The sequence below is a fragment of the Musca autumnalis genome, unplaced genomic scaffold (genome assembly GCF_047663935.1).
Source record: "Musca autumnalis isolate F117 unplaced genomic scaffold, ASM4766393v1 scaffold_5, whole genome shotgun sequence".
Classification (NCBI taxonomy): domain Eukaryota; kingdom Metazoa; phylum Arthropoda; class Insecta; order Diptera; family Muscidae; genus Musca; species Musca autumnalis.
This window is the reverse complement of record NW_027412088.1, coordinates 202,638,343-202,664,817: the sequence shown is the minus strand read 5'-3', so window position 1 is coordinate 202,664,817 and position 26,475 is coordinate 202,638,343. Positions and strand designations below refer to the sequence as shown.

The 26,475-nt window shown below is 31.5% G+C and overlaps 3 protein-coding genes across 4 annotated transcripts; 1 reads left to right on the top strand and 2 right to left on the bottom strand.

Annotated features, from left to right (window-relative positions):
* Positions 1–4,082: 4,082 nt before the first annotated feature.
* On the bottom strand, positions 4,083–4,575 carry LOC141405547 (guanine nucleotide-binding protein subunit gamma-1-like). The gene has a single exon (XM_073990012.1). It carries the CDS (start codon positions 4,422–4,424, stop codon positions 4,218–4,220), a length of 207 nt encoding a protein of 68 aa, XP_073846113.1. The 5' UTR covers positions 4,425–4,575; the 3' UTR covers positions 4,083–4,217.
* Positions 4,576–7,122: 2,547 nt separating this feature from the next.
* CCT8 (chaperonin containing TCP1 subunit 8) lies at positions 7,123–10,105 on the top strand. Its single transcript, XM_073992207.1, has 3 exons — positions 7,123–7,316; positions 7,584–8,614; positions 9,225–10,105. Exons 1-3 carry the CDS (start codon positions 7,257–7,259, stop codon positions 9,772–9,774), a joined length of 1,641 nt encoding a protein of 546 aa, XP_073848308.1. The 5' UTR covers positions 7,123–7,256; the 3' UTR covers positions 9,775–10,105.
* Positions 10,106–16,786: 6,681 nt separating this feature from the next.
* Positions 16,787–23,026, bottom strand: LOC141406552 (guanine nucleotide-binding protein subunit gamma-1). 2 transcript variants are annotated; one of them, XM_073992212.1, is made up of 3 exons: positions 22,879–22,974; positions 22,768–22,796; positions 16,787–17,723 (listed from the first exon to the last, which is right to left on the bottom strand). In XM_073992212.1, the coding sequence occupies exon 3, from the start codon at positions 17,701–17,703 to the stop codon at positions 17,491–17,493; it is 213 nt and encodes a 70-aa protein (XP_073848313.1). In that variant the 5' UTR covers positions 17,704–17,723; positions 22,768–22,796; positions 22,879–22,974; the 3' UTR covers positions 16,787–17,490. The 2 variants fall into 2 exon arrangements, with proteins under 2 accessions (XP_073848313.1, XP_073848312.1); XM_073992211.1 differs by lacking the exon at positions 22,768–22,796 and having other exon boundaries at positions 22,879–23,026.
* Between the last annotated feature and the right edge of the window lie 3,449 nt (positions 23,027–26,475).

Sequence of the window (26,475 nt, the reverse complement as noted above, 5' to 3'; positions counted from 1 at the left end):
TACCCGGATAATATTTTCTATAGAAAAACATAATTCGGATAATCTTTTCTATAGGAACACATTATCCGGATACTATTTTCTATAGGAACACATTATCCGGATATTATTTTCTATAGGAAAACATTATCCGGATAATATTTTCTATAAGAATATTATTTTCTATCCGGATAATGTTTTCCTATAGAAAATATTAATTGGATAATGTTTTCCTATAGATAATATTATCCGGGTATTGTTTTCCCATAGAAAACGTTTTCCGGGTAATATTTTCTTTAAGAAAACGTTATCCGGGTAATATTTTCTAGAAAAACACAATATCCGGGATAATATTTTCTGCAGGAAAACATTATCCGGATAATTTTTCTATAAAAAACATTATCCGGATAATATTTTCTATAAAAAACATTATCCGGATAATATTTTCTGTAGAAAAACATTATCCGGATAATATTTTCTATAGAAAAACATTATCCGGATAATATTTTCTATAGAAAAACATTATCCGATTAATATTTTCTATAGAAAAACATTATCCGGATAAAATTTTCCAAAGAAAAACATTATCCGGATAATATTTTCTACAGAAAAACATTATCCGGATAATATTTTCAATAGCAAAACATTATCCGGATAATATTTTCTATAAAAAACATTATCCGATTAATATTTTCTATAGAAAAATATTATCCGATTAATATTTTCTATAGAAAAATATTATCCGGAAAATATTTAATATAGAAAACACTATCCTGGAAATATTTTCTATAAGAAAACCTTATCCGGATAATAGTTTCTATAGAAAAACATTATCCGAGTAATATTTTCTATAGAAAAACATTATCCGGATAATATTTTCTATAGAAAAACATTATACGGACAATATTTTCTACAGAAAAACATTATTTTCTACAGGAAAACATTATCCGGATAATATTTTCTATAAAAAACCTCCGATTAATATTTTTATAGGAAAACATTATCCGGATAATATTTTCTACAGGAAAACATTATTTTCTACAGGAAATCATTATCGGGATAATATTTCTATAGGAAAACACTATCCGCGTAATATTTTCTATAGGAAAACATTATCCGGGTAATATTTTCTATAGAAAAACTTTATCCGGGTAATATTTTCTATAGAAAAACACTACCCAGGAAATATTTTCTATAAGAAAACCTTATCCGGATAATAGTTTCTATAGAAAAACATCATCTAAATATTATTTTGTATAGAAAAACATTATCCGGATAATATTTTCTATAGAAAAACATTATCCGGATAATATTTTCTATAGAAAAACATTATCCGGATAATATTTTCTATAGAAAAACATTATCCGGATAATAATTTCTATAGAAAAACATTATCCGGATAATATTTTCTATAGAAAAACATTATCCGGATAATATTTTCTATAGAAAAACATTATCCGGATAATATTTTCAATAGAAAAACATTATCCGGATAATATTTTCTATAAAAAAACATTGTCCGATTAATATTTTCTATAGAAAAATATTATCCGGAAAATATTTAATATAGAAAACACTATCCAGGAAATATTTTCTATAAGAAAACTTTATCCGGATAATAGTTTCTATAGAAAAACATTATCCGAGTAATATTTTCTATAGAAAAACATTATCCGGACAATATTTTCTATAGAAAAACATTATACGGACAATATTTCCTATAGAAAAACATTATTTTCTACAGGAAAACATTATCCGGATAATATTTTCTCTAGAAAAAAATTATCCGGATAATATTTTCTATAAAAAACCTCCGATTAATATTTTTATAGGAAATATTTTTTACAGGAAAACTTTATTTTCTACAGGAAGTCATTATCCGGATAATATTTTCTATAGGAAAACATTATCCGAATAATATTTTCTATAGGAAAACATTATCCGCGTAATATTTTCTATAGGAAAACATTATCCGGGTAATATTTTCTATAGGAAAACACTATCCAGGAAATATTTTCTATAAGAAAACCTTATACGGATAATAGTTTCTATAGAAAAACATCATCTAAATAATATTTTGTATAGAAGAACATAATTCGGATAACATTTTCTATAGAAAAACATTATCAGGATAATATTTAAAAAAAAACATTATCCGGATAATATTTTCTATAGAAAAACAATATCCAGGAAATATTTTATATAAGAAAACCTTATCCGAATAATATTTTGTATAGAAAAACATAATTCGGATAACATTTTCTATAGAAAAACCTTATCCGGATAATATTTTCTATAAAAAACATTATCCGATTCATATTTTCTATAGGAAAACATTATCCGGATAATATTTTCTATAGAAACACATTATCCGGATAATATTTTCTATAAAAAAACATTATCCCATTAATATTTTCTGTAGGAAAACATTATCCCACTAATATTTTCTGTAGGAAAACATTATCCGGATAATATTTTCTATAGAAAAACATTATACGGATAATATTTTCTATAGAAAAACATTATCCGCATAATATTTGCTATAGGAAAACATTATCCGGATAAAATTTTCTATAAAAAACATTATCCGGATAATATTTTCTATAAGAAAACATTATCCGGATAATATTTTCTATACTAAAACATTAACCGGAAAATATTTTCTATACGAAAACATTAACCGGATAATATTTTCTATACGAAAACATTATCCGGATAATATCTTCTATAAGAAAACATTATCCGGATAATATTTTCTATACTAAAACATTATCCGTGTAATATTTTCTATAGAAAAACAATATCCAGGAAATATTTTCTATAAGAAAACCTTATCCGAATAATATTTTGTATAGAAAAACATAATTCGGATAACATTTTCTATAGAAAAACCTTATCCGGATAATATTTTCTATACGTAAACATTATCCGGATAATATTTTCTATAGGAAAACATTATAACGATAATATTTGCTATACGAAAACATTAGCCGGATAATATTTTCTATACGAAAACATTATCCGGATAATATTTTCCATGCGAAAACATTATCCGGATAATATTTTCTATACGAAAACATTATCCGGATATTTTCCATACGAAAACATTATCCAGATAATATTTTCTATACGAAAACATCATTCAGATAATATAGAGAAACATTATTCGTATAATATTTCCAGTAGAAAACATTATTTGAACAAAATGTTCTATAAGAAAATATTATTGGGATAATATTTTCTTTCTATAGGAAGTCTTTATCCTGGACATATTTTTATAATAATACATTTTTTCTAGTGAAAGACATTATTTGGACTATATTCTCTAGAGGAAAAATAGTTTTTTTATATGAAGACATTATCCAACCAATTATTGTTCATCCCCCCTCAAATAAAACCACAATTTTTTTCACTTCTATTGTTTGATATGTTCTATAAAATTTATTACATTTTCAATTCAAGATTCCCATTTAGTTTTAGTTGTAGAATATAGTTTCATATATAATGTATGTATGTAAATAATACTATATGGAAAATAATACATTCATACACTTAGTTCCTTTATATTTGTTTATGATATAAGTATCCCAGGGCCCGTAAAACATATTGACGCCAAGAGATATTGAGCAAGAATTCATTGACCCAGGTAGTCCATACGCAACTACTCCAATAGAAAGTAGATTTGTATTGTTATTGTTTCATAAAACAGATGATACATGAATACAGTGGAACAAATATTCTGAAGCATTGGCACATTCATTCATAGAATCCATAAACAACCTTTAAAGTTGGGACCCAAGAAAATATAGAAGTTCAGAATTTTGTGACTCATTGTATTCATACATATATATAAATGTACGGATATTTATAGCAATTGTGGTTAGTAAAGTCCGTATGGTAGCCACATATGTACGTATAAATATGTGTTTGAGTTTCTTAAAATAGTAAAGTTTTTTCTTCTTCTATATAAGTATATAAATAGTATAACAAATAGACGGCTAAAGTTCGGGTTGCTATGTATGTGTGTATATAAGTTTCGCTTTTCATTAAGACTTTTGTTTGTTTTGTTTTCCACTACTGACAAAATAATTGAGTTCCTTTTTTTGCTTAGTTTAGGTGTGAGAGGATGCTGCCCCGCTGGTTACACGCTTCTTGGTTAGTTAGCAAGGGTAACAGCGCAACAGTTACATAACCACAGGAACATTTGTTTACAAGCTGAAAAGGGTGTGTACTTGTGTTATTTATAAAACACTACATGAACTTTTTTCTCTAAATGGATTTAGTTTCTGACTGGAAAATCCGGTCAAGAGGCAATCATCATTTGCATGTTCTGCTATATATTTCATCATAATCATGCACGTCTCCGAAACACGTATACGTGGTATTTCGGCTTCTCTTCGCAGCTGTTCATTGATTATACGTTGTTGTTGTACACTGCTGTTGTACATATCAAGTAGCGCAGTTTCGGCGAGTCCTATTTTGAAAGCCACAAAAAATAATTGGATGAACAGGAACAAAGGTTTTATCAATTAGGAATTAGGTCAATTGTTATCACTTGTGGCTTCTGTGGCCCTTCTCTACGTATGCAGAAAATTTCTGTAATTGGTAATCTAAAAAAAAACACGCAATTAATTGATGTGAAACAACATGTTATTAATTTTTACAATACACACAGTTTAAGGGCTTAAATATTTGTGACCAATGTGTTATTCTTATTTTCTTTTTTTCTTCCCCTTCCTTTTTTAAGGATTTTAGTATTTTTTCCGTAAATCAATACTCAATGTCACTCTGATAACCAATGAAACCAATGAATACACTTGACATGTCCCTCACTCCATCATAAATCGTTAGTTCAAAGAAAATGTTCTTGGTGTCGCTTTAAACGTTTTAACACATAACGGTAAGTTTCCTTTATATAAATTCCCTGTAGGAAGCATGGGGACATGTGTCGACATGTCACCACTTTGTCTACTATTATTGTCAAATATTGATACTTTTATCTTAAAAAGAAGCATTGATTATTTTAACAGCTGATAGCCCAACAAAGCATCTTGTTAGTTTTTCTTCATTTTCTTGTTTGGCGTAAAATAATTTTGGCGGTTCGTTAAAAAAGTGTTTTTGTGAAAATTCAATAAAATATCGTGAATTTAACGCGTGATTCAGCTTAAGGAATATTATTTTAATAACAACAAGTATGAGCAAAAGAAATTATAAAGAACAAGTGAAAAAATGGGCAATTATGAAAATACAAATTCGTGTGTGGTGAAACTTGAGTTATAATGTCCACTGTTTATACAGCTGTAATAGGTAAACAAATTTAAGGACATTTTTTATACATGTTTATTCTTTTCAATTCCTATATGTTAGCTCTGTTCCTTTACGTGCAAGAATCTTCAAGTTTTACCACGTTTTACTCGAAAAGCGTTCCTTTACTTCATACACCATACAATTCATATGGGAGCAGTTTACAACTTTTGCTACTTTTGCCGGTTTTACCACTTTCAAAAGTAAAGGAACAGACCAGTTATATCAACATTCAGCGAATCGCATGATAAAAGGTTAAGTGCAGCAGAAGAAGAAATATTGTGAGCAGACAAGTCGCACCAACTCTTATGGCCAAGAAAATAAAAGGCGATGATATTTCTGACAATGAAAATGATTTTGTTATTATTTAAATATTCAAATGTTTAGACAGCCTCGAAAGCATTGGCTTTATTTTGTACTTATGCCCTTATTTAAAAACCGTTATGCTTGGTTTACATTACGAAATCCACTCGATTTCAACTGTCAATTCCTTTGCGTATACGTCAAATGAAAACTGGTCGGAAATTGACTGGATTTCATTTGACGTTTAAGCAAAGGAATTGACAATTGAAATCGAGTGGATTTCGTAAATGTAAACTTACTATTATATAATTTTTACTTTTTTAGCATTTTCAATAATAAGTCTTTTTCTTTAATAAAATATACTATTTAAACAAAAGTGTAAGTTCATCGTCCTATTAAACGTACCATGTAGCTTTTTAATCTATAAAAAGTTCAATATAATATGCCATTTAGATATGACACCATTAGCCGGATTTAGCGCATTATCAGGTTTTATTTGCTAAATCCAGCCAAAATCTACCAGATTTCCCATACAAAAATAAATCCTCCTATTTAGTGGATTTGTTTTAAATCTGGCATAAATCCTCGTATACAACTCTGTTTTTTGCAACATGTTGCTAGAAAATACAAAAAGTTGCAAGCTGACACAAGAAACAAGGTAGATGCATCGGTGAATTGCTACACTAAAATAATTTAAAATGTAAACATTTTTAAACAAGGCGGAAAAATTAAATTTGTTTTGATGTACAAAGTTGATTTTAATCAACCAAAACTAATATTTATGATGTCTAAACGATAAAATAATTCGTTTATTTATTGTATATGGGCAAACTGCGATAAAATAATTCTTTATTTGCTATTTAGTTGGCATTAGTAGCATAATGTGCTAACATTTTCAGTATTAAACAATACATTTGTAATTTGACGTACGTTTTTTGAGACGAATTCAATTTACAAAAAAATTCTTTTGTCGTTTCACATTCGTTCAGATGGGCTGATGCATCTACCTTGGTAATTGTGCTATGAACAAAAATCAGCTGACTGCCATTTAAATCCTCCAAAATGTATATCTAAATGCAGTGAGATTTGTACTGGATTTATTAAATCCAGTCGAGGATTTATGGCTAGTCTAAATGAGCTATAAGCCAAAAAACTGACTTTCGAATGACACGTTCATACAAAATGTCTATAGGAAATAACATGAGTTGTCTACAATGTCAAGTAAGTCAGTATAGATTCACTATTGACATTTCCTACAGGGGCTATTTACGCTCATTTTTCTTAATTATATCCAATTAAGGGCGAATTTAGATATTATTTTAAATACCACGAGAATTAATTAAATGCAAAATACAAAATAATTTGTTAAATAAATGTATTTTCATAGATACTTTTCTAATTTTACTTTAATTCACTGCCCTTCTAGACAGTGTTGCCACACCCGTAAAATTTCACTGTCCTGCTATTCCTCCATTCGTAAAAATTTCACTGCCCTCCTATTCTCTCATTCGTAAAATATTACCGAATACCCGAATACCCGGTATTCGAATATTTTACGAATGAGAGAATAGGAGAACAGTGAAATTCGGCATTCTCGTATCAGAGTGAGGTTAATTTGTTTTCCATTGCGTTTCTTCACACCGTTTGTAAAAGGAAAAAATCTGTGCATAAAAATGGCTTTATCTGTTCCCAAAGCACCCGGAGTTTCTCAAATGCTCAAAGATGGTGCACGGGTAAGTAAAAGTCATTGGAGGATAAAGCAATTTTTGCAATATTCAACGTATTTCATTAAAAATTTGTCCAAAAACAAAACGTATGTCATGCGGTTCTTAATGAACACTGCACCCCCCTGCCATCCGGCATCGGGTATGTCATCGTTTTGACTGACTCATCACGAGACAGACGGCCAAAAAGTAGCAAATGTTAAAATTCTGCAAAAATTTAATTTCATGAATTAATGAAAATGTGAAAATGATAAAAATTTTGTTTTCTTTCCAAAGATGTACAGCGGTCTGGAAGAGGCTGTCTATCGCAACATCACAGCCTGCAAAGAATTCGCACAGACCATGCGTTCGGCCTATGGTCCAAATGGAATGAACAAAATGATCATCAACCACATTGAGAAACAATTTGTGACCAGTGATGCCGGCACAATTATGCGTGAATTGGATGTTGAACATCCAGCTGCCAAACTTATGGTCATGGCTAGCGAAATGCAAGATTCCGAAGTAGGTGATGGCACCAATTTTGTTGTCATCTTTGCTGGTGCCTTGTTGGAAAAAGCCGAAGAACTGTTGCGTTTGGGTATCACCACTGCTGAAATTGCCGAAGGTTATGAAAAAGCTTTGGAAAAGGCTCTTGAAATATTGCCCAAATTGGTTTGCCACGAAGTGAAAGATTACCGTGATGTTGAACAGGTGAAAGAAGCAATGAAATCTGCCATTATGTCCAAACAATATGGCCAAGAAGATTTCCTCACCGATTTGGTTGCCAAGGCCTGTGTTTCCATTTTACCCGATAAGGGTACCTTCAATGTGGATAATATTCGTGTGTGCAAGATATTGGGCAGTGGTTTGTCCAAGTCCGAAGTTGTCCATGGTATGGTGTTCAAACGTTTCGTTGAAGGTGATGTGACGTTTGCGGAGAAAACCAAAATTGCCATTTTCACCTGTCCTCTTGATATTATTCAGACTGAAACTAAGGGCACTGTACTGATTAAGTCCGCCGATGAGCTAATGAACTTTTCGTCGGGTGAAGAAAGTCTTTTGGAAAATCAAATTAAGGCCATTGCTGATACTGGAGCCAAGGTTGTTGTTTCTGGTGGTAAAGTTGGTGATATGGCTTTGCATTTCCTGAATAAATATGGTATAATGGCTGTCCGTTTGAATTCCAAATTTGATTTGAGACGTTTGGCTAGAGCTGTTAATGCCACCGTATTGCCACGCATTACCACACCCAGTCAAGAAGAATTGGGCTATTGTGATAAGGTTTGCATTGAAGAATTGGGAGACACCACTATTGTGGCTTTCAGGTAAGTGAATCATAAGATATAATCGAACTAAACTAAATTTAGGGGCTCCCATCCGGAATAGCAGTGAAAATGTTACCTACCAGCTACTTATGACTCTTTTGAGTCTTCTCATAGAAGACCATTTGGTCTTCTCACCCCATAAACAGCGTTACGACTTCTCATAGAAGACCATTAGGTTTTCCAATAGACTACCATTAGTCCTTCTCATATATCGCCGGTAGGAATTGTTATAAAAGACCAGTAGTACTTTTCATAGAGGACCACTTAGTCTTTCCATTGAAAATCTGTTGGAAGACAGGCTTCCCATAAAATACCAGTAGGTATTTTGCTAGTAGGTCTTCTCAAAGAAGATCAGCGGTTCTTTTTATATATGACCAGTAGTACTTTTCATAGAGGATCAGTAAGTCTTTGGTTATTGGAAATTTGTTGAAATATAGGCTTCACATAGAAGACGAATAAGTATTGTGGTAGAACACGTGTAGATCTTTTTGTTGGAGTCCAGTGGGACTCTTCATAGAAGACCTTCTCATAGAAGTGTTGGGGTGGAGCCCTTAAACTGTACATAAACTTTTTATGGAGCCTTTAAAAACATTTTTTTTTTTAATTTCAGAAATGAAGGCAAAGATTCCCGAATTGCCACCATTGTTATCCGTGGTGCCACCGATAACTTCTTGGACGACATTGAACGTGCCATTGATGATGGTGTCAACAATTTCAAGTGTTTGTCACGCGATGGCCGTTATGTACCTGGCGCTGGCGCTGTTGAAATTGAATTGGCCACTCAAATCGCTGCCTATGCTGATACATTGCCCGGCTTGGAACAGTATGCAGTAAGACGTTTTGCTACCGCTCTAGAATCATTCCCCAAAGCTTTGGCAGAAAATACCGGCGTTAATGCCACAGAAGTCGTAAATCAATTATATTTGGCCCATGCCGATGGTAAGGGTAAAAATATTGGCTTCAATATTGAAGCTGAAGCCGTTGAAACCATCGATGTTACCACCAACAAGATTTACGATCTCTTCCAATCGAAATATTGGGGCATGAAATATGCTGTTGGTGCTGCCACCACAATTCTCAAAGTTGATCAAATTATTATGGCCAAGAGGGCTGGCGGTCCTAAGCCACGTCAAAATGCTGGCAGTGATGATGAGAGTTAAATATGAATATCATCATACTACTAATCACACACACACCCACTCCTTTTTCATCTAACGTTTAACGTACATATGTTAATCCTCATCAAAACTTCTGTGTACCACTCACACCACCATGCTGCGTAATGTATTAAAAAATAATGTCTAATTTTTACTTACGATTTCTTGTTGATGAAACTACTTTCTCGTTTTTCATTGTATTTTTTTAAGATTTTCACTCATAACCAATAAAAAATCTATTCATCCAAAAAAAAGAAAAAAAAAACTATTGCAAAAATAATGATTTTCTTGCAAATAAAAAAAAAATAAAAATATTTACAAAAGGAAGAAAAAATGTATGTTTGTCTTTGTAATAATGGAACATCATCATGTGTCTGGATGTGTAAAATGCATGGGTGACAAGGTCTTCTTTTGGTTTTACGTCTACTAGAAGTGACTGTCTGGGGGGAAAATGACAATTTAACTGCAACAACCAAGAAATGTTTTATGAAATTGAAACAAAAATATTTGTTATAATTTTATAGTTAAAATAGGTTTGGAAATAAAACACAAATTGAGAATTTTAGTTTTGTTTTCTTTTTTTTTTACTGTGTCCCACTAGTTAACACATCTAAATTTGTAGTTTTTATTGAAATCTCTCCAAGCAAACGAACTTTATAGATTTTATTGCTTCATTATGGTTGGTTTTGAATTTATGATGTGATATCTTTTGGTGGTTTCTGTTGTTATTTATTATTGTGTTCTGTTTGTATAATAATGTCTGAAGAAGTGTGTGGTGTCTGTCACCCCAACAACAAGTGTCCTATTACTCGAACAACATTGTTTTCCAATAAACGTCTATATCTATCTATCAGGTATTTTTGGGCAAGTGTGACGCGACAACGAGCAACTTCATCAAAAAATGTAAATCAAAAACAAAAATATTAAATATAAGTATATTGTATATAAATATTCTTTGGAAATATTAACGATTTGTTTGTATTTTGTTATTTGTGTGTGTTTGAGGTTTTAAGGCAAAATTTCAAAGATTCAGCTTTAAACATTTTGTTCAAAGCAAATCTTAAAAATTTTGCAACATTGTGTTTAAATTTTCTTAATTTGTTGTAACATTTTAGTTGGAATGTAAAGAAGAAGCTTTTGAGAAAGTTTGTTGTTAGTTAATTTCTTTTTGTTTTGTTACGGTTATTTGAGTTTAATAAAATATTAACAGAGTTGTTGATGTATTTGTTTAGTAATTATTTTCCTTGAATTTCGTTTAACTTTTGAGAATAAATAAAATTTGATTTAAAGTTTGAAATTAAATCAAGTATTGCTTTGAAATATTAGAATTCTTGAGAATCTGTAAAACGCGTATCATTTTTGGGGACATTTTTTTTTAGCAAACTATTCAATAACTATTTGGTTAGGTTTTTAATTTTAGAGAAGTAACTGTTTAAATATGTTTGTTTATATACGAAGAAAATAGTTATAATATTTGTTTGATATATTTTATTTTAACTAATAACAATTGAATTGTTTAAAGCAAAAATTTTTTTAAATAACGCAATTGTTGAGAATTTTCTGTTCGTTAGTTGAGGTTAATTTTCCAAAAGTTGTTGTTTCTGTTTTGTATTAAATAATGCGATTTGAGATGCAATGGGATTTGTTATTTTGTTGGCATCAGGAACTTTCATTTATTAACTGCAGTTTTAATAAACCAACGTTCCTGAGATCATTTTTTTTTTTATTATTTGTAAAAAACGATTAGAAAAAAATAAAAGGGATATGTTTAATAAGTAATTTCGTTGAAGATTTTGTTGTTTGCTCACGACAACAAAACCTTAAACGAAATACGATTAATTATAACCTCTAATATGTATATATATTTTTTACAAGTTTGAGTCAAAAATTAGTAAGAAGCGTTTAAAATGGTTATTTCGTTAAAGATTTTGTAGTTTGCTCACGACTACAAAACCCTCAACGTAATATGTTAATTTATAACTTATAATAATAATTATTGAAAAAAATTGTTTTGAAAAAAAAATAAAACTATGTTGTGTGTATTTCGTTGAAGATTTTGTAGTTTGCTCACAACCTTGAACGTAATGTGATTAAATATTACCTAAAAAAATATTCTCTATAACCTCAAATAATTAAAAACATTTTTCGATTACTTTGTTTCAGTTAAACATACATATCTACCTACTATAAGTGAGTTTTTTCAATTAAAAACAACTTGAAAGCTCAAGGAGGGTATTTCGTTAAGGATTCTGTTGTTTGCTCACGGCAACAAAACCCCCAACGTAATGTGTTCAATTATAACCTTCAAATTGCTACTTTTTCAAAATACTTTTCGTATTATTTTTATGATGGCCTTTTAAGAAAAGATGGTCATTTAGAAGTCATATGTCTAGATTTGTGAAAATTTGGTACTATATAGAGCCACAACTTTTGATATAACTGAGATCATGGTAATATTCAAATCATTTAGGTCATTTTGCAAGGATTTTTTTTATAGTAATAAGACAATCAACTATTCTGTATATAATAAGGTTATTTCGTTAGGGATTTTTTTATTTGCTCACGACAACAAAACCCCCAAAGTAATCTGTTCAATTATAACCTACAAAATAGTTAAGAGTTTTTTTTTTGGTAATTTAACTTTATTATTAACAGGAGGATTAGTATTGTTATATTCTAAAAGTCTAATAGGGGCATTTCGTTAAGAATTTTTCTATTTCCATACTAAATATGTCAACATCAAGGTTATCAGTTCATCTCTAACCTACAAAACAGTTGGTTAACATGATACAAAAAATACTAAATAGCTTATATTGAGGGTATTACATTAAAGATTTTGATGTTTGCTCACGACAACAAAACCCCCAATGTAAATTGTTCAATTATAACCTTAAAAATTGTTTTGTTTCAAGGGAGATTTTCCCGAATTAACTTTCAACTTTAATGTACTTGGACGTGTTTTATTCTAATTTGCTAAAGAAGATATTCGCATTCTTAATTTTGTCTTGAACTCTAACCTACAAAATAGTTGAGTAAGTATAAAGTACTTGGAAGCAATATGATACAAAAGCACTTTTAAATATTATATTGAGGGTATTGCGTTAAAGATTTTGATGTTTGCTCACGACAACAAAACCCCCAACGTAATGTGTTCAATTTTAATCTTTAAAAATAGTTCTGTTTCAAATCACCTTTTATACAATTTTAATTTACAGAAGGTTTTTTAATCTATATTTTTAGCTAAAAACAATAACCATAAAGACACCAAATAAAAATTGTTCTTTGATGTGCCTAAAAGTATGCACTTAAATTTTAATGTTCTTTAGGATTATACACATACATATCACACAACACATGTCTGCGTGATATATACCGCCAATCCGTGCTTGTGGGAAATTTCTCACTTTCATTAATTCCCTCTTTTATAAAATTGGGATAATGTTTGATTTTCGAAATTATGATTAGGCTAATAATTATTTTCATTTCGTCTAGTGGCATCACTCAAAAATTCAACTTTGTATTATTAAAATCCCTCTTCATAATTTTGAAAATATATTTTAGTTTATAAATAAATGGAAGCCATATTTGTTATCACAATTATTATGTTATCACATAATTATTAATTTTTTTAATTTTTCTTTCTTATAGAAAAAATAAATTTAAAATTTATAAGTTTGGCCAATGGAAGAAATATATTCAACGCTACTTTAGAGGGATTAACCATTAACACAAAATTAATTTTTATGGTTCATATAGTTCCATACGCGGTTCTAGGCTTTCTTGTCAGACCTAACCTAAAAAGTCATTAAAAAGTTGAAGTGAAATATACGTCGAAATCGCTTATAACGACGTCGTTTATAACGTCATATCGGTTATAACGACGATATCCAAAAGTCCCAAATCTCTGGGCCCTTTATAGCCCTATCGCTTATAACGACATATCGGTTATAGCGACAAATTTCGTCGTTCCCTTGACCGACGTTATAAGCGATTTCGACTGTATTTATTTTCACGTCTATATAACCCCCAAAATTGCGGGCATCACTACTGGGCTTAGTGGTGATTAATGACAAACCCTTTTCTAAGTGACTGCCAACCGGTCTTCTATGAAGAGACCAACCTATCTTCTATGAGGATACAAACCGATCTCCTATGAGGAGTCCCATCGGTTTTCTATGAGATTACCAACCGGTCTTCTTTGAAGAGACTAACCGATCTTGATTGAGGATACAAATCAGTCTCCACATAAAAGACCAGTTGGTCTTCTTATAGAAGACCGTTTAGTCTTCTCATAGAAGATCGATTGGTCTCTTCTCAGAAGATAGTTTGGTCTTTGCAAGTAGAACCGCTGTTGTTTTTTCATAGAAGATCGATTGGTATCATTATAGAAGTCCGGTTGGCTTTCTCATAGAAAACCGGTTGGTAATCTCATAGAAGAGCGGTGGTCATTTCATTGAATACCGGCTTGAGAAGACCAATCTGTCCTTTATGGAAAACAAACCGGTCTACTCTGAAAAGAGAAACCAGTCATCTATGAAAAAACCAACCGATCTGCTATGAGGACATTAATCGATCGTCTAATAGAAGAGTAATTGGTCTTCTATGGGAAGGCTAACTGCGTTTCTATGAGAGGCCAACCAATCTAGAAAACCAACCAGTCTTTGATGAGGAACCAACTGATCTTCTGTGACGGCATCAACCAGTTGGTGTCTCATAACAATCTCTGAAAAGGACGGGTTGTGTACATTGAAGAATTTGTTCTCTATGAATCTTCCATGTGAATACCAATTAGTCCCTTAAAATAAAAACCTATTGGTCTTCTAGGAAAGACCCGTTGGTTTATAGGAATACCTACTCTGCATCTATAAAATTTCGATCGCTGCTACAAGGGAATACCTATTTGTCTTCTATACATAGACCAATTAGTCTTCTATGCGTAGTTCTTTTGTTTATACTATAAGAGGACTAGTGAGTGGTCTTCTAGGAGAAGATATATTGGTCGTGTGTTAAAAAACCTTCTTATTGGTCTCCACCGAATAGACATATTGTTCCCAAAGAGTCTTGTACATGAAGCCTCTAAGACTGTTTTATTGGTTTTTATGCAAAGGCCTAGTAGTACTCCTCTATGAGAAGAAAAACTCTATTGCTCTCATATAAGAAGCCTCTAGAACTTCGTTATTAACATTTCAATGAGAAAAACTATAGATATTCTAATAGAATACTTATTGTTCTATTAATTTTCGGCGAGGTAAGGGAAGAATCCATATTCACTGTCTATATCGGGGACTATCTAATGTCACTGGTATCCCATCTATCCCATCTACAAATAGCAATACCATCAAATCGGTTAAAATTTGTTCTGCATGGGAAATGTCAGATCAATTATCCGACAAGTACCCCCACCCTCTATCTAAAAGTTTTGACGTGTCAAGCGTGTGAAAAGTTTGCCATATAGCGTGCAGTTTCTGTCGTACGATTTGTGAAAAGGGCAGTCGTATCAAAAATCAGAAATAGGAGGAAAGATATGTGGATTATTGCTAATTCTGTGAAAACGTGGTGGTGATAAAGTCACTTCGTACTCCAACATAGATTCTAGACCTCTTCTTCGATTTGCCAAGAACCTTAGGATGCTTTAATCATGAACTTTAGTAAGTGGCTACGCAAACATGCTTTACCGTTTTATCTAGCAGGTTTACACAGCTTGAATGTTATTAACACTTTGGTATCTAATGGTAATATAACGTCTAATTTTGGGGACGAAATGCTACAAGGTTTCCCTATAAAATTTTAGGAAATCGAAGGAAGAACTACTCTAGTAGCACAATTTTGATTTGGTAATATAACGTCTAATTTTGGGGAAGTGCCAAAAGGTTTCTCTATAAAATTTTAGGAAATCGAAGAATGTTGATTTGAAGGAATGCGATATATAATCAAAATCGAAATACCCATAGGAAATTAAAGTACTATCCACTGTCCATATACATTTTATGACCTAACCATTCCGTAAGTTTTCAATTGCGTTATCTAAAAAAAAAACGTATTTGCTTCCTTCCATTCATTTTCCAATGAATAACATTTTTTTCTTTTGATTAAAGTGTAATTATTATAAGTGTAAATTTTCTTTTTGGCAAAGTGCCCAAGAAATGTTAAAAAGTATTTTTTATGCTGCATTCAAGTTGGCTCACCATGGTTGTTGTTGGTTTTTTTTTAACAATTTTAACGTTATATATTTTTTAAGTAACTACCATAAATATGTTTTTTTTAATAATCATCATTAAAGCTTAATGTAGCTAGCAAAATATATAATTTGGTTTTAAACGCGCGCTAAAACATTGTTTTTGTTAAATTGGAGTTTGATTAAATATGTTTGTTTAATTTGAGGTCCGCGGTTGGGAGGACCTGAGGGAAAAATTCAATAATCATTTGTTTGTTGTATACTAAGCTAATATATTCGTAAGTATTTAATAACTTGTTAACGGTTTTCTTGCTGTTCTTACTTTGAAGATTAAAATTTAAGTTGATAACGAAGAAAAAATTTATGTATTTTTTATGTTATTAATTTTAATTTGTTTTTTGTTGACTTTATATTATTTTTAAAGCATTGTTTTTTTGTTAATTTCTATTAAATATTTGTTTTCAATATAGATTTGTTATAAGGTTTTAATTTGTTTAATTTTTGGGGAGGAAAAATTACTTTTTTTTTAATAAAATTATGTATAAAGTAGATTTTTCGTTTACCTTTTTTGGAAATTTAGAAGCATTTACTAAAATGTTGTTGCAATTTTGTCATTTGTCAATTTGTTGTGGGTAAAGTGTTCCTAGGAGGGGTTGGTTTTTGTCTTCTGTTTATCTACTTGGGTTTTTGGGGTTTCTGTTGTATTGGAGTTGTTTGTTGTTTTGGTTTAAATTTCATATATTTAATGTTTCTTTAGTTTTTAATTGAAAAGTCGTGAATTTTGTTGCTGTATGTAAAATGAGCTATAAAACAAAAAATAAATGAATAGAGATCTCTATATTTGTTTGTTTGTCAATAAAGTTTCGTTTTTAATGAGATATTTTTGTTCTTGTTCTGCAAAATGATGACAACGGCGGCATGATTTAGGTTCGTTTTCTCTTGGATAAGACAATACAAGTAAATATACATATATCTGAATATATAATAAAGTAATTACTTTTTTTTTGGTTTGATTTTTGATAATTATAAATAGTTTAAATATTTAGGTATGTTATTGTTGTTGTAATTTACTTGTTACTGTTTATCATAAATATCAATATAATAATAGTATGTATATAATAATAGTAGACAGAGAAGTGTATATAATTTTGATATATATGAATAATATATATATGTATATACTGTAATACAATAATATGATGTTTGGAATAATGTCATCAAAATATGTTGTTGTATTGTTATTGGTTGGAGTACTTGATTGATGTTTTCACTTCCAAGATTTGTTTGCAGGATATTTAAAACTATTTATTGCTGATATATTGTTGGGGATTATTACTCGCTTAGCTTTTTGATGACCATGTTGAAGTTTTTGCTTTTACCAATACTAGAATCCACTTCTCGTTTACTATTTCGTTGCCTCTTGAAATTCCTCCATTCCCCACGCATTCCATTAGCCTTCATCAATGCCGTCGTCATCCATCCATCTATCCATCCGTCCGTCTCGTCCTTCCAAGTTTTTTTCATTACATCTAATTTATCATCATTTAAAGAACACTGCATGAAGACTTCTCACGGAATGGATTGACTTTTTGACTGGTGAAACCAGTCAAAAGGTAATCTTCCTGTTCATGTTGCGATATATAACGCATCATGGCAGCACAAGACTCAGATACCGGTTGACGGTCCACGGCTGCTTCCCGCCTTAATTGTTCGACAATGATACGTTGCTGTTGCAGTGAAGAAGACATAACGTCCATAACTGCTGTCTCGGATAGTCCTATGGTGATTATTTGCGCGTTTTTTGGAGTAGTTAAGGAATAAAGTAAAGATCAGTTCTTTTGTTGAATTTTTATTTAGGAGTTGGTGGTAATTGAACAAAAACAAGATGCTACTGTGATATTTGGAAGGGATGAGTTTAGTAAATGGGTAGTTTTATTGGTGGTAGTGGTGGTGGTGGTTGGTTGGTTTGTAGTGCATACAAATATATTTTTTATACTATGCTGCAATTAATTCGGAATAGAGAAAAAAAAAACATAAATGTGATGAGGGGTAAAATGCCGGTGAGGGGGTTAATATTACAATAAAAAAAAAAAACAAAAGTAAAAATATATACATAAAATAAAATATATAAATAATATTCTTTAGAAAATTTGTGATTGGAAAGTACCCCCATTGAAAAGTGCAAAATACAATGGCAAAGGGTCATTTTTCATGATCATTGAGAGACAGTGCCAAAGTTTTATTTGATGGCCCTACCCGTATTTAAAAAAAGAATTGTTAGTAGTAACATATTTATATTGTCAGGTTGTCGGTGAGAGACGTTGTAGAGAGGTAAAGGGTTCTCATATGTCTCCCCTCTCCATCCAACAAACAATTGCCACAAGGAAAATTGCCTAATGTAAATATGGACTGACCCATGATACAATAAGAAGGTAGCATTATCAGCCCAGCTGATGGTAACATAATGTGTCAATTGCATTCAATTTATGTCAAATTTTGACATCTTATGTTACCAAAAACGGCAATTGCTGCTACCTTCTTATTGTATCATGAACTGACTTAATGTAAAACTGAACAAAGTACGCCCCGTTTTTGTTAACAAAAAAATAATTAACATTTTTTCAAATTTTTGCTCTGAAATTTCTGTCAAATTTATATAGAAAAAAAATTATAAAATTTTCAAAAATAGACTCTTGCAGAATCAATTTTCCGGTCTTTGGGAAATTTTTTGGCGTTGAGTTTTAGACAAAGTATTCTTAGATGTCTACAAAAGAAAATGTGTCTACGCCATCTGGAAGCTGTGCTATCGATGTCTATATTATTTCTAATGTATAAAATGAACATTTCCTAACAAAAACTGGCGGTAAGTCTGATTGTACCGATCATTATGATATTCATATGTATGTGTCACAGTCTTAAGTTCGATAGGTAGGTTAATTTCCTTACCTCTTAGCATAGTACAAAGTAAACATTATGCATCTTACTAAGAATACAGAACCCCTTCCAGCTGAGGCCTAAACTAACCGACATAACTTAGTATATAAGGAATCTATGTATTTAGTTACCCAATAAGTTAACGAGGACGCCAGATTTACATTGAAGATGTATAATTTTGTAGCCGGTGAAATTCTGAAGCAGTTGTTCTACTTATAGGGACAATTATTCCGGATTAACAACCTTGAAGTGATGCGGAAATTAATAAATTAAATAAGGACTTAATATTTTCAAAGAGATCTGTGGAATATTTTGTCCTACGAATCCCTAATGCTAGGTCGTTAAATTATCAGTTCCCATTAGGGTTAATATATGAAAAATGTCTTGGAAGAGCTTTGTTGAAAAAAACACCTTGAAGGGAAACAGACTGTCGGACTGGCTAAATCTGCCCGGATAGCATATCGACTGCATTCGAGCTAAACCAGGGTGTGTGAACAATCGCCTTCATGCCGGCCACAAAGTCATGATGAGAACTATTGCTCCTGTTTGACATAGCAGACAGTATTATTGCATGAGGACGCATTCCTTAGACCTTTGGGTTTCTGAGGAAGCATGTACCAAGGTGTTAAGCAGGACATTATGCTGATTTATATGCCGTTCTTCAATCGAGATACATTGTTCAAAACTGACAAAGGAGATGTTGACCTACCCTTTAGAATCTGATGCAACAACCATTGTAAGAAGAAGGAAATAAAGGTGCCGCAGCGCGGGGAGATTGATATTTCAATTCCAACATTTAAAGCTAGTATTTAGAAAACTCCAAGTCAAATGGATTGCAAACTCTTTGACAAGGAATTCCCCTGTCGACACCTCAAAAAACCAACATTCAACATTACAGGTGACAGCTAAGCTAAAACGGCCACAAAAAAGTGTAAAGATGTTGAAATCGCCAAATTCCGATTCGAACTAATAAAAACCTGCAGAAAAAAGAGGTTTCAACATTTACAAAAAGGGGTGGTGACTTAGTCGAAAACCAAAATATGATTTGAAAACTTCTTGTACGACTTCTTGTGCGACTCTTAAAAGCTATCTCACAATCTCGAAAACGATGTGTTAATTGGAGGCTAGTGTCGCGGCCGAAGTAATCAGAACCGTCCTCTCAAGTTGAATATGTAACGAAACTGTTATTGAACACATTTGATCTATTCCGAGACAGCCAGGTATTTGTAACAGTAACAGTAGGGGCCTTGAACAGATGAGATCTTCTTCCGAGGAACCACAGACGAATGGAAGAAGTCGATGTTCCGATGACCCGTGTCTTACTCGTCCCATTCTGTAACAATAGTACGGATGCTACAATATCTATTTCCCAACAGTCCTAAACAGACCAAGAAAAAAATTAACTTCGTTGAGAAATTAAAGTCAAGAATGAAGAGTCGCAATGCTACTCGGGATATGTTTCATTTTGAACTGAAAAAGTAGCAATTAAAGCGTTTATTCCCCAATATGTTGATCTGTTGTTGGAAATAAGATGCCTATCGTGCATTGTTTAAGGGCCGTTCTCGAATTTTTTGAAATACTGGTGAAATTAAAAAAAATCACATGCTATACTGGACTCAAGCCAAACATCGATAGTCTCGTCACCCCCTTTACATGCACTCCAGCCGATTCTATTATTCACTTATAGGGTAAGTGCACCTAATGTCGGCATGTACCAGTAGTCGGCACCTTTTGAATTTGAACTCAAATAACTGAAAATTAAGAAAACAAAATAGGAAAATAATCTTAAAAATGCTTTAACAATATTGTCAGCTAACTTTATATAAAATTTCATTGTGCTAGGACCAATTTTTATATCGAAATTTAAGTTTTTGTCAGTGAAGGATTTTCACCACAACGGAAAATGCATGTTTCTTAAGAAAAAAATTGTGGAGATGTTAACCTTATAAGCTCTGTAATTATATTAAAATGAAGAAATTTTCCACAACATTTTTGTTATATATGTAGAGAACAGTTAAAAAACACTTTAGAAAAAGAAATTTTTAAAAAAAATTTACAATTGTGCAATTTTTGCTGCCTGAAGTCGGCATGGGGTTATAAACATTGGCTTTTATCTATTACTTTTAGCTAAAAAATATAAAAAATACTTAACAAATACTTTAAAGGCTAATTAATAAAAAAAAAATTTTCAATTTGAAAGGAAGTTTAGCGATTTTAAGCAATATTAGCCATGATTTGAAGTACGTACGTTGTGGGGTGCCGACAACTGGGTAATTGATGCCGACTATTGGTACAAACTAATTTATTTAAACAATATGTTTTAATTTCCTTATTTTTTGAAGTAAAATCAAAAGAAATGTATATAATAAACTAGAAATGTATAAATATCTAATGCTTAAGCTGTTGTTCTTTCAAATATTTAAGAAAAAATATAAAGTATGCATTTTTTCTTTATTTAAATGTAACATGCCGACTACTGGATCATATCACGCCGACTATTGGGTAATGGTGCCGACTACTGGTGAAAAAGCAGTATTTCACTAAAATTGTAATTTTTGCATGTTGAACAGAAATAATCAAAAAAATTGTTTATATAATCTAAAACTACACAAAATAACGAATCATAACAATTTAAAATCAATTTGATTGGATATTTAGACTCGGAATTACATACGGGTAAATATCCGAGAATCCTTAAAGTGCCGACTACTGGTGCACTTAACCTAGTATGCAGACTGTAAGCAACCTATGACATTCATAGTTCCCAATTTTCAATCTTGAAATATAAGTACAGTGGAAGCAAAATCATTGTGAAGGTCTCACTATGGGGAAAAACATGAATATATTAATTTTGGCAACTCCAGGGTTTAACGATATGAAAAGTTAAATGGAACGGTACGAAAGACTGTTCATTTAACTTGCTGTTATTATCAAATAAAAATCTCCATAAATACAACAAATGCTTGAAGGTCCATAAAACAACTACGTTTCATTTGTTCTATTTTAGAATTAAAAAAATACATACACACATTTATACATATTTACATTAACCATGACTAGAGTGAGTTCGCTTTATATGGTACATGTACACATGGTGGTGCCTATGTATTCTAGAAATATACTATAAAAAATGATGATACATTACACACCAACAATTACTAACCAAAAGGAAACGATACCAAAAGGCAAAGACCCTTAACGCAATTGCAACAATTATTGCTGACAGCAGACAACAAAATGACTTGAATAGAGAGTCGCCGCCAAATAAAGGTACACTATATGCCATGGAGTAGATTAGCACAGAGCAAATTGTATACAAACGCCATGAAATTGTCTCCCATTTGTTTACATTATTAGCATGCCACCATTAACCAATCGATTAAAATACACATGCAACAACCCCCAAACCAACAAAATCAACAACACCACAACACCCACCCCCAACAATGGATTTGTCTAAACTTTATGGGTAAGGGGGACGGTCAGTGTCACTAGATAAAAAGGGAGTGGCAGGCGAGCTCTATGCAATGGTTCTATGGTATGATACAAATTAAAAAAGAAAAAAATCCCTGACTGGAGCAAGGTCTTTTTGTCTGTGGAAAAAAGACATGAACACAGGAAGGAAGAACATTTTAAAAGATGGTTAAAGTACTGTCTTCGCAATCTGAGAAAAATCTATTCCAGAATACAATATGCAATGCGTACCTCAATTGCCTCTATAAAAAAGTTTGTTCTTTGAATGGAATTCATTTTTTTTCTTTTGTAAATTCTCTTTTCTTCTTCTTTGTGTATATGTAGGTTTTTTTCATTTTCTTAAGGGTTGGATCCCAATCACAAAATTTCACAACACTTTTTCTGTTATATTTTTAGTATGTTAGTAGATTTACCTTACGACTCTAGATGAAAGATGAGAAAACTGTTAGAAAGATTAAATATTTTACACAAATTTATTTGTTAATAATTGTTAAAAACACTTTTTTCCAATATTAAATACACACCCAAAAAAATTCTGCTACCGCTCTATAGCGCTATATGATGATTGATACGAATTTGTGTGAAGTTGGTTGCACAGATGAATAGTGTTGCCAATCGTTGTTATTAAAGTATTAATTTAAAGTGAATGAAAGACAGAATGGTAGCGTATGGCGTAAAAAGAAGAACGTTTTATACATGGTATAAGTAAAGAGGTAGATTTAAATGAAAAAAATCTATAGAACCCTTGTTTTTCTTGAATTCCTAAAACTTCAAAATAAAAGCAACAAGTGCGTTTGTTTACAATCCATTTTTTGAGCATTTTATAAAAAACGCGAAAAATGAAAGAAGAGTTAAGTTTTCTCCACATAATCGATTTGTGAATATGATAAACTGATTGTTTCAATGCAAATCTCACCAATTTCTTCCATACAAATGGTCTAAAAACAATTTTAAAAATCATTGAATTCGATTGTTTTTAAAATTGTTTGGCATATTATTCAAACACCACACACACATACACAGTTTGTTTATATTGTTTTGAAGTTTTAGGCATACTCGAATGAAAAAAATTTAATTGACATAAAGCTTTGGCTAACCTTTCTTATTAAACCATGGTTTTATACAATGTACCATGGTACAATTAGAAAGGTAGATGCCTCAGCCCAGCTGATCGAATCTAAAACGTCAAAAAACTAGGAATTCGCCATGAAAAATCAAAACAAAAAACCATATGATTCGGTAAGTAAGAGATAGCATGTCTACACTTTATAGGCAAACACAAGCGATAAAAAGAGACAACAAGAGACCATTTGGCGAAAATTTTGACAGTTTACATTACAAAAAAAGTTGCTTTGTTGTAGCAATTCGCCGATGCATCTACCTTTCTTATTGCACCATGCAATGTACCATGGTACAATTAGAAAGGTAGATGCCTCAGCCCAGCTGATCGAATCTAAAACGTCAAAAAACTATGAATTCGCCATGAAAAATCAAAACAAAAAACCATATGATTCGGTAAGTAAGAGATAGCATGTCTACACTTTATAGACAAACACAAGCGATAAAAAGAGACAACAAGAGACCATTTGGCGAAAATTTTGACAGTTTACATTACAAAAAAAGTTGCTTTGTTGTAGCAATTCGCCGATGCATCTACCTTTCTTATTGTACCATGCAATGTACATACAAACTGTATATGCAAAGTGACAACTCATATGTAAAAAACATATCGTGTAAAGTACCCATTATAGGTCATTTAGATATGACATAATTAGCCGGATATAGCCCATTATCAGGTTTTATTTGCTAAATCCAGTCAAAATCTACCAGATTTCCCATACAAAAATAAATCCTCGTATTGAGTGGATTTGTTTTAAATCTGGCATAAATCCTCGTATACAACTCTGTTTTTTGCAACATGTTGCTAGAAAATACAAAAAGTTGCAAGCTGGCACATGAAACAAGGTAGATGCATCGGTGAATTGCTACACTAAAAATGATTTAAAATATAAATATTTGTAAACAAGGCGGAACAATTAAATTTGTTTTGATGTACAAAGTTGATTTTAGTCAACCAAGACTAATATTTATGATGTCTAAACGATAAAATAATTCTTTATTTGCTCTTTAGTTAGCATTAGTAGCATAATGTGCTAACATTTTCGGTATTGAACAATAAATTTCTAATTTGACGTATGTTTTTTGAGACGAATTCAATTTACAAAAAATTCTTTTGACATTTTAAATTCGATCAGATGGGCTGATGCATCTACCTTGGTAATTGTGCTATGAACAAAAATCAGCTGACTGCCATTTAAATCCTCCAAAATGTATATCTAAATGCAATGAGATTTGTACTGGATTTATTAAATCCAGTCGAGGATTTATGGCTAGTCTAAATGAGCTGTTATACTAGGTTTACATTTACGAAATCCACTCGATTTGAACTGTCAATTCCATTGCTTAAACGTCAAATGAAATTAAATGGATCTTAGATGAGATTTCTGGTCTGTTCCTTTACTTTTAAAAATGGTAAAACCGGCAAAAGTAGTAAAAGTTGTAAACTGCTCCCATATGAATTGCATTGTGTCCGAAGTAAAGGAACGCTTTTCGGGTAAAAAGTCGTAAAAATTGAAGATTCTTGCACGTAAAGGAACAGAGCTTTCATTTGACGTATACGCAAAGGAATTGACAGTTGAAATCAAGTGGATTTCGTAAATGTAAACACAGTATAATTACGACATTTTCGATCGAGTATTTGCTCGAGAATGAAAAAATCAAACTATCATGGTATAAGTAAAGAGGTAGATTTAAATGAAAAAAATCTATAGAACCCTTGTTTTTCTTGAATTCCTAAAACTTCAAAATAAAAGCAACAAGTGGGTTTGTTTACAATGCATTTTTTGAGCATTTTATAAAATGCGCGAAAAATGAATGAAGAGTTAAGTTTTCTCCACATAATCGAGTTGTGAATATGATAAACTGATTGTTTCAATGCAAATCTCACCAATTTCTTCCATACAAATGGTCTAAAAACAATTTTAAAAATCATTGAATTCGATTGTTTTTAAAATTGTTTGGCATATTATTCAAACGCCACACACACATACACAGTTTGTTTATATTGTTTTGAAGTTTTAGGCATACTCGAATGAAAAAAATTAAATTGACATGAAGCTTTGGCTAACCTTTCTTATTAAACCATGCAAACTATGAAAACCTATTCACGCCACCAACTGTACATTTAAAGCAATTTGATACAACAAAGTCAAAAGGTTTTACAAAAATAAATAATTTTGTACAGTTTTCTAGCACAACTTCATTTCGAAATTATTACCCAAAGTATTATTCAACGATTTCAACAAATATTTAAATTTTTTCGTTAATAATTTTATTTTTTAGGTTTTGCTTATAAATAAACAAATTTTTTATCATCTACCTTCTTAATGTTCTTTGGAGAACACATAGGTTTTCATAGTTCGATTTTTCATTCACGAGCAAATTCTCGAACGAATCGAATGTCGTATTTAGGCCCAAGGTGCTTACATGCGCAGTTAAAGTGAGAACACAATGGATTTTTGTTGCTTATTTTTTTCCGCCTAGCTTCAAAGCGCAAAAGTGAAATTGTACTGTTTTCAATAGGACAGACAACAACGAAGCAAGGCTGCAGGCCAAAAAGTTGAAAATTGTTGAACTTTTAAATTCTTCGCCTAGCTTCATTTTTGACATTTCGTTTCGACATTCTATTTGAGATAAACACGTGTTCAATCTGAATATTATGCTTGGTTTACATTCGGCGTCGTTTCGTGATTTCGAAGGCGTTTCGTGATTTCGCGCGGAATCAAGCAAATTTTATCATGATTTCGCATACAAAAATGAAATCATCTCATTTCGTGATTTCAGCGAAATCAACATCGAAATCACAGTACACATGATATACAACCTTGCTTTTGCCTAAAAAAGTACCAAAAGTTGCAACACTTTTCACGTATCACAATAAAAAAGGGAGATGTGCGAATTGCTGGAACAAAAAATGTTAATATCAAAATTTGTAAACAATGTAAAAAAATATTAAATTACATTGTTACAATGATATTTTTCATTGTGTTCCCGTACTTTTT

Coding starts and splice junctions, on each gene's coding strand:
- CCT8 (XM_073992207.1), top strand. CDS start 7,257: ATGGCTTTATCTGTTCCCAAAGCACCCGGAGTTTCTCAAATGCTCAAA. Junction 7,317..7,583: donor TGCTCAAAGATGGTGCACGG/GTAAGTAAAAGT, acceptor TTCTTTCCAAAG/ATGTACAGCGGTCTGGAAGA. Junction 8,615..9,224: donor ACCACTATTGTGGCTTTCAG/GTAAGTGAATCA, acceptor TTTTAATTTCAG/AAATGAAGGCAAAGATTCCC.
- LOC141406552 (XM_073992211.1), bottom strand. CDS start 17,703: ATGGACGTTATGTCTTCTTCACTGCAACAGCAACGTATCATTGTCGAA.
- LOC141405547 (XM_073990012.1), bottom strand. CDS start 4,424: ATGTACAACAGCAGTGTACAACAACAACGTATAATCAATGAACAGCTG.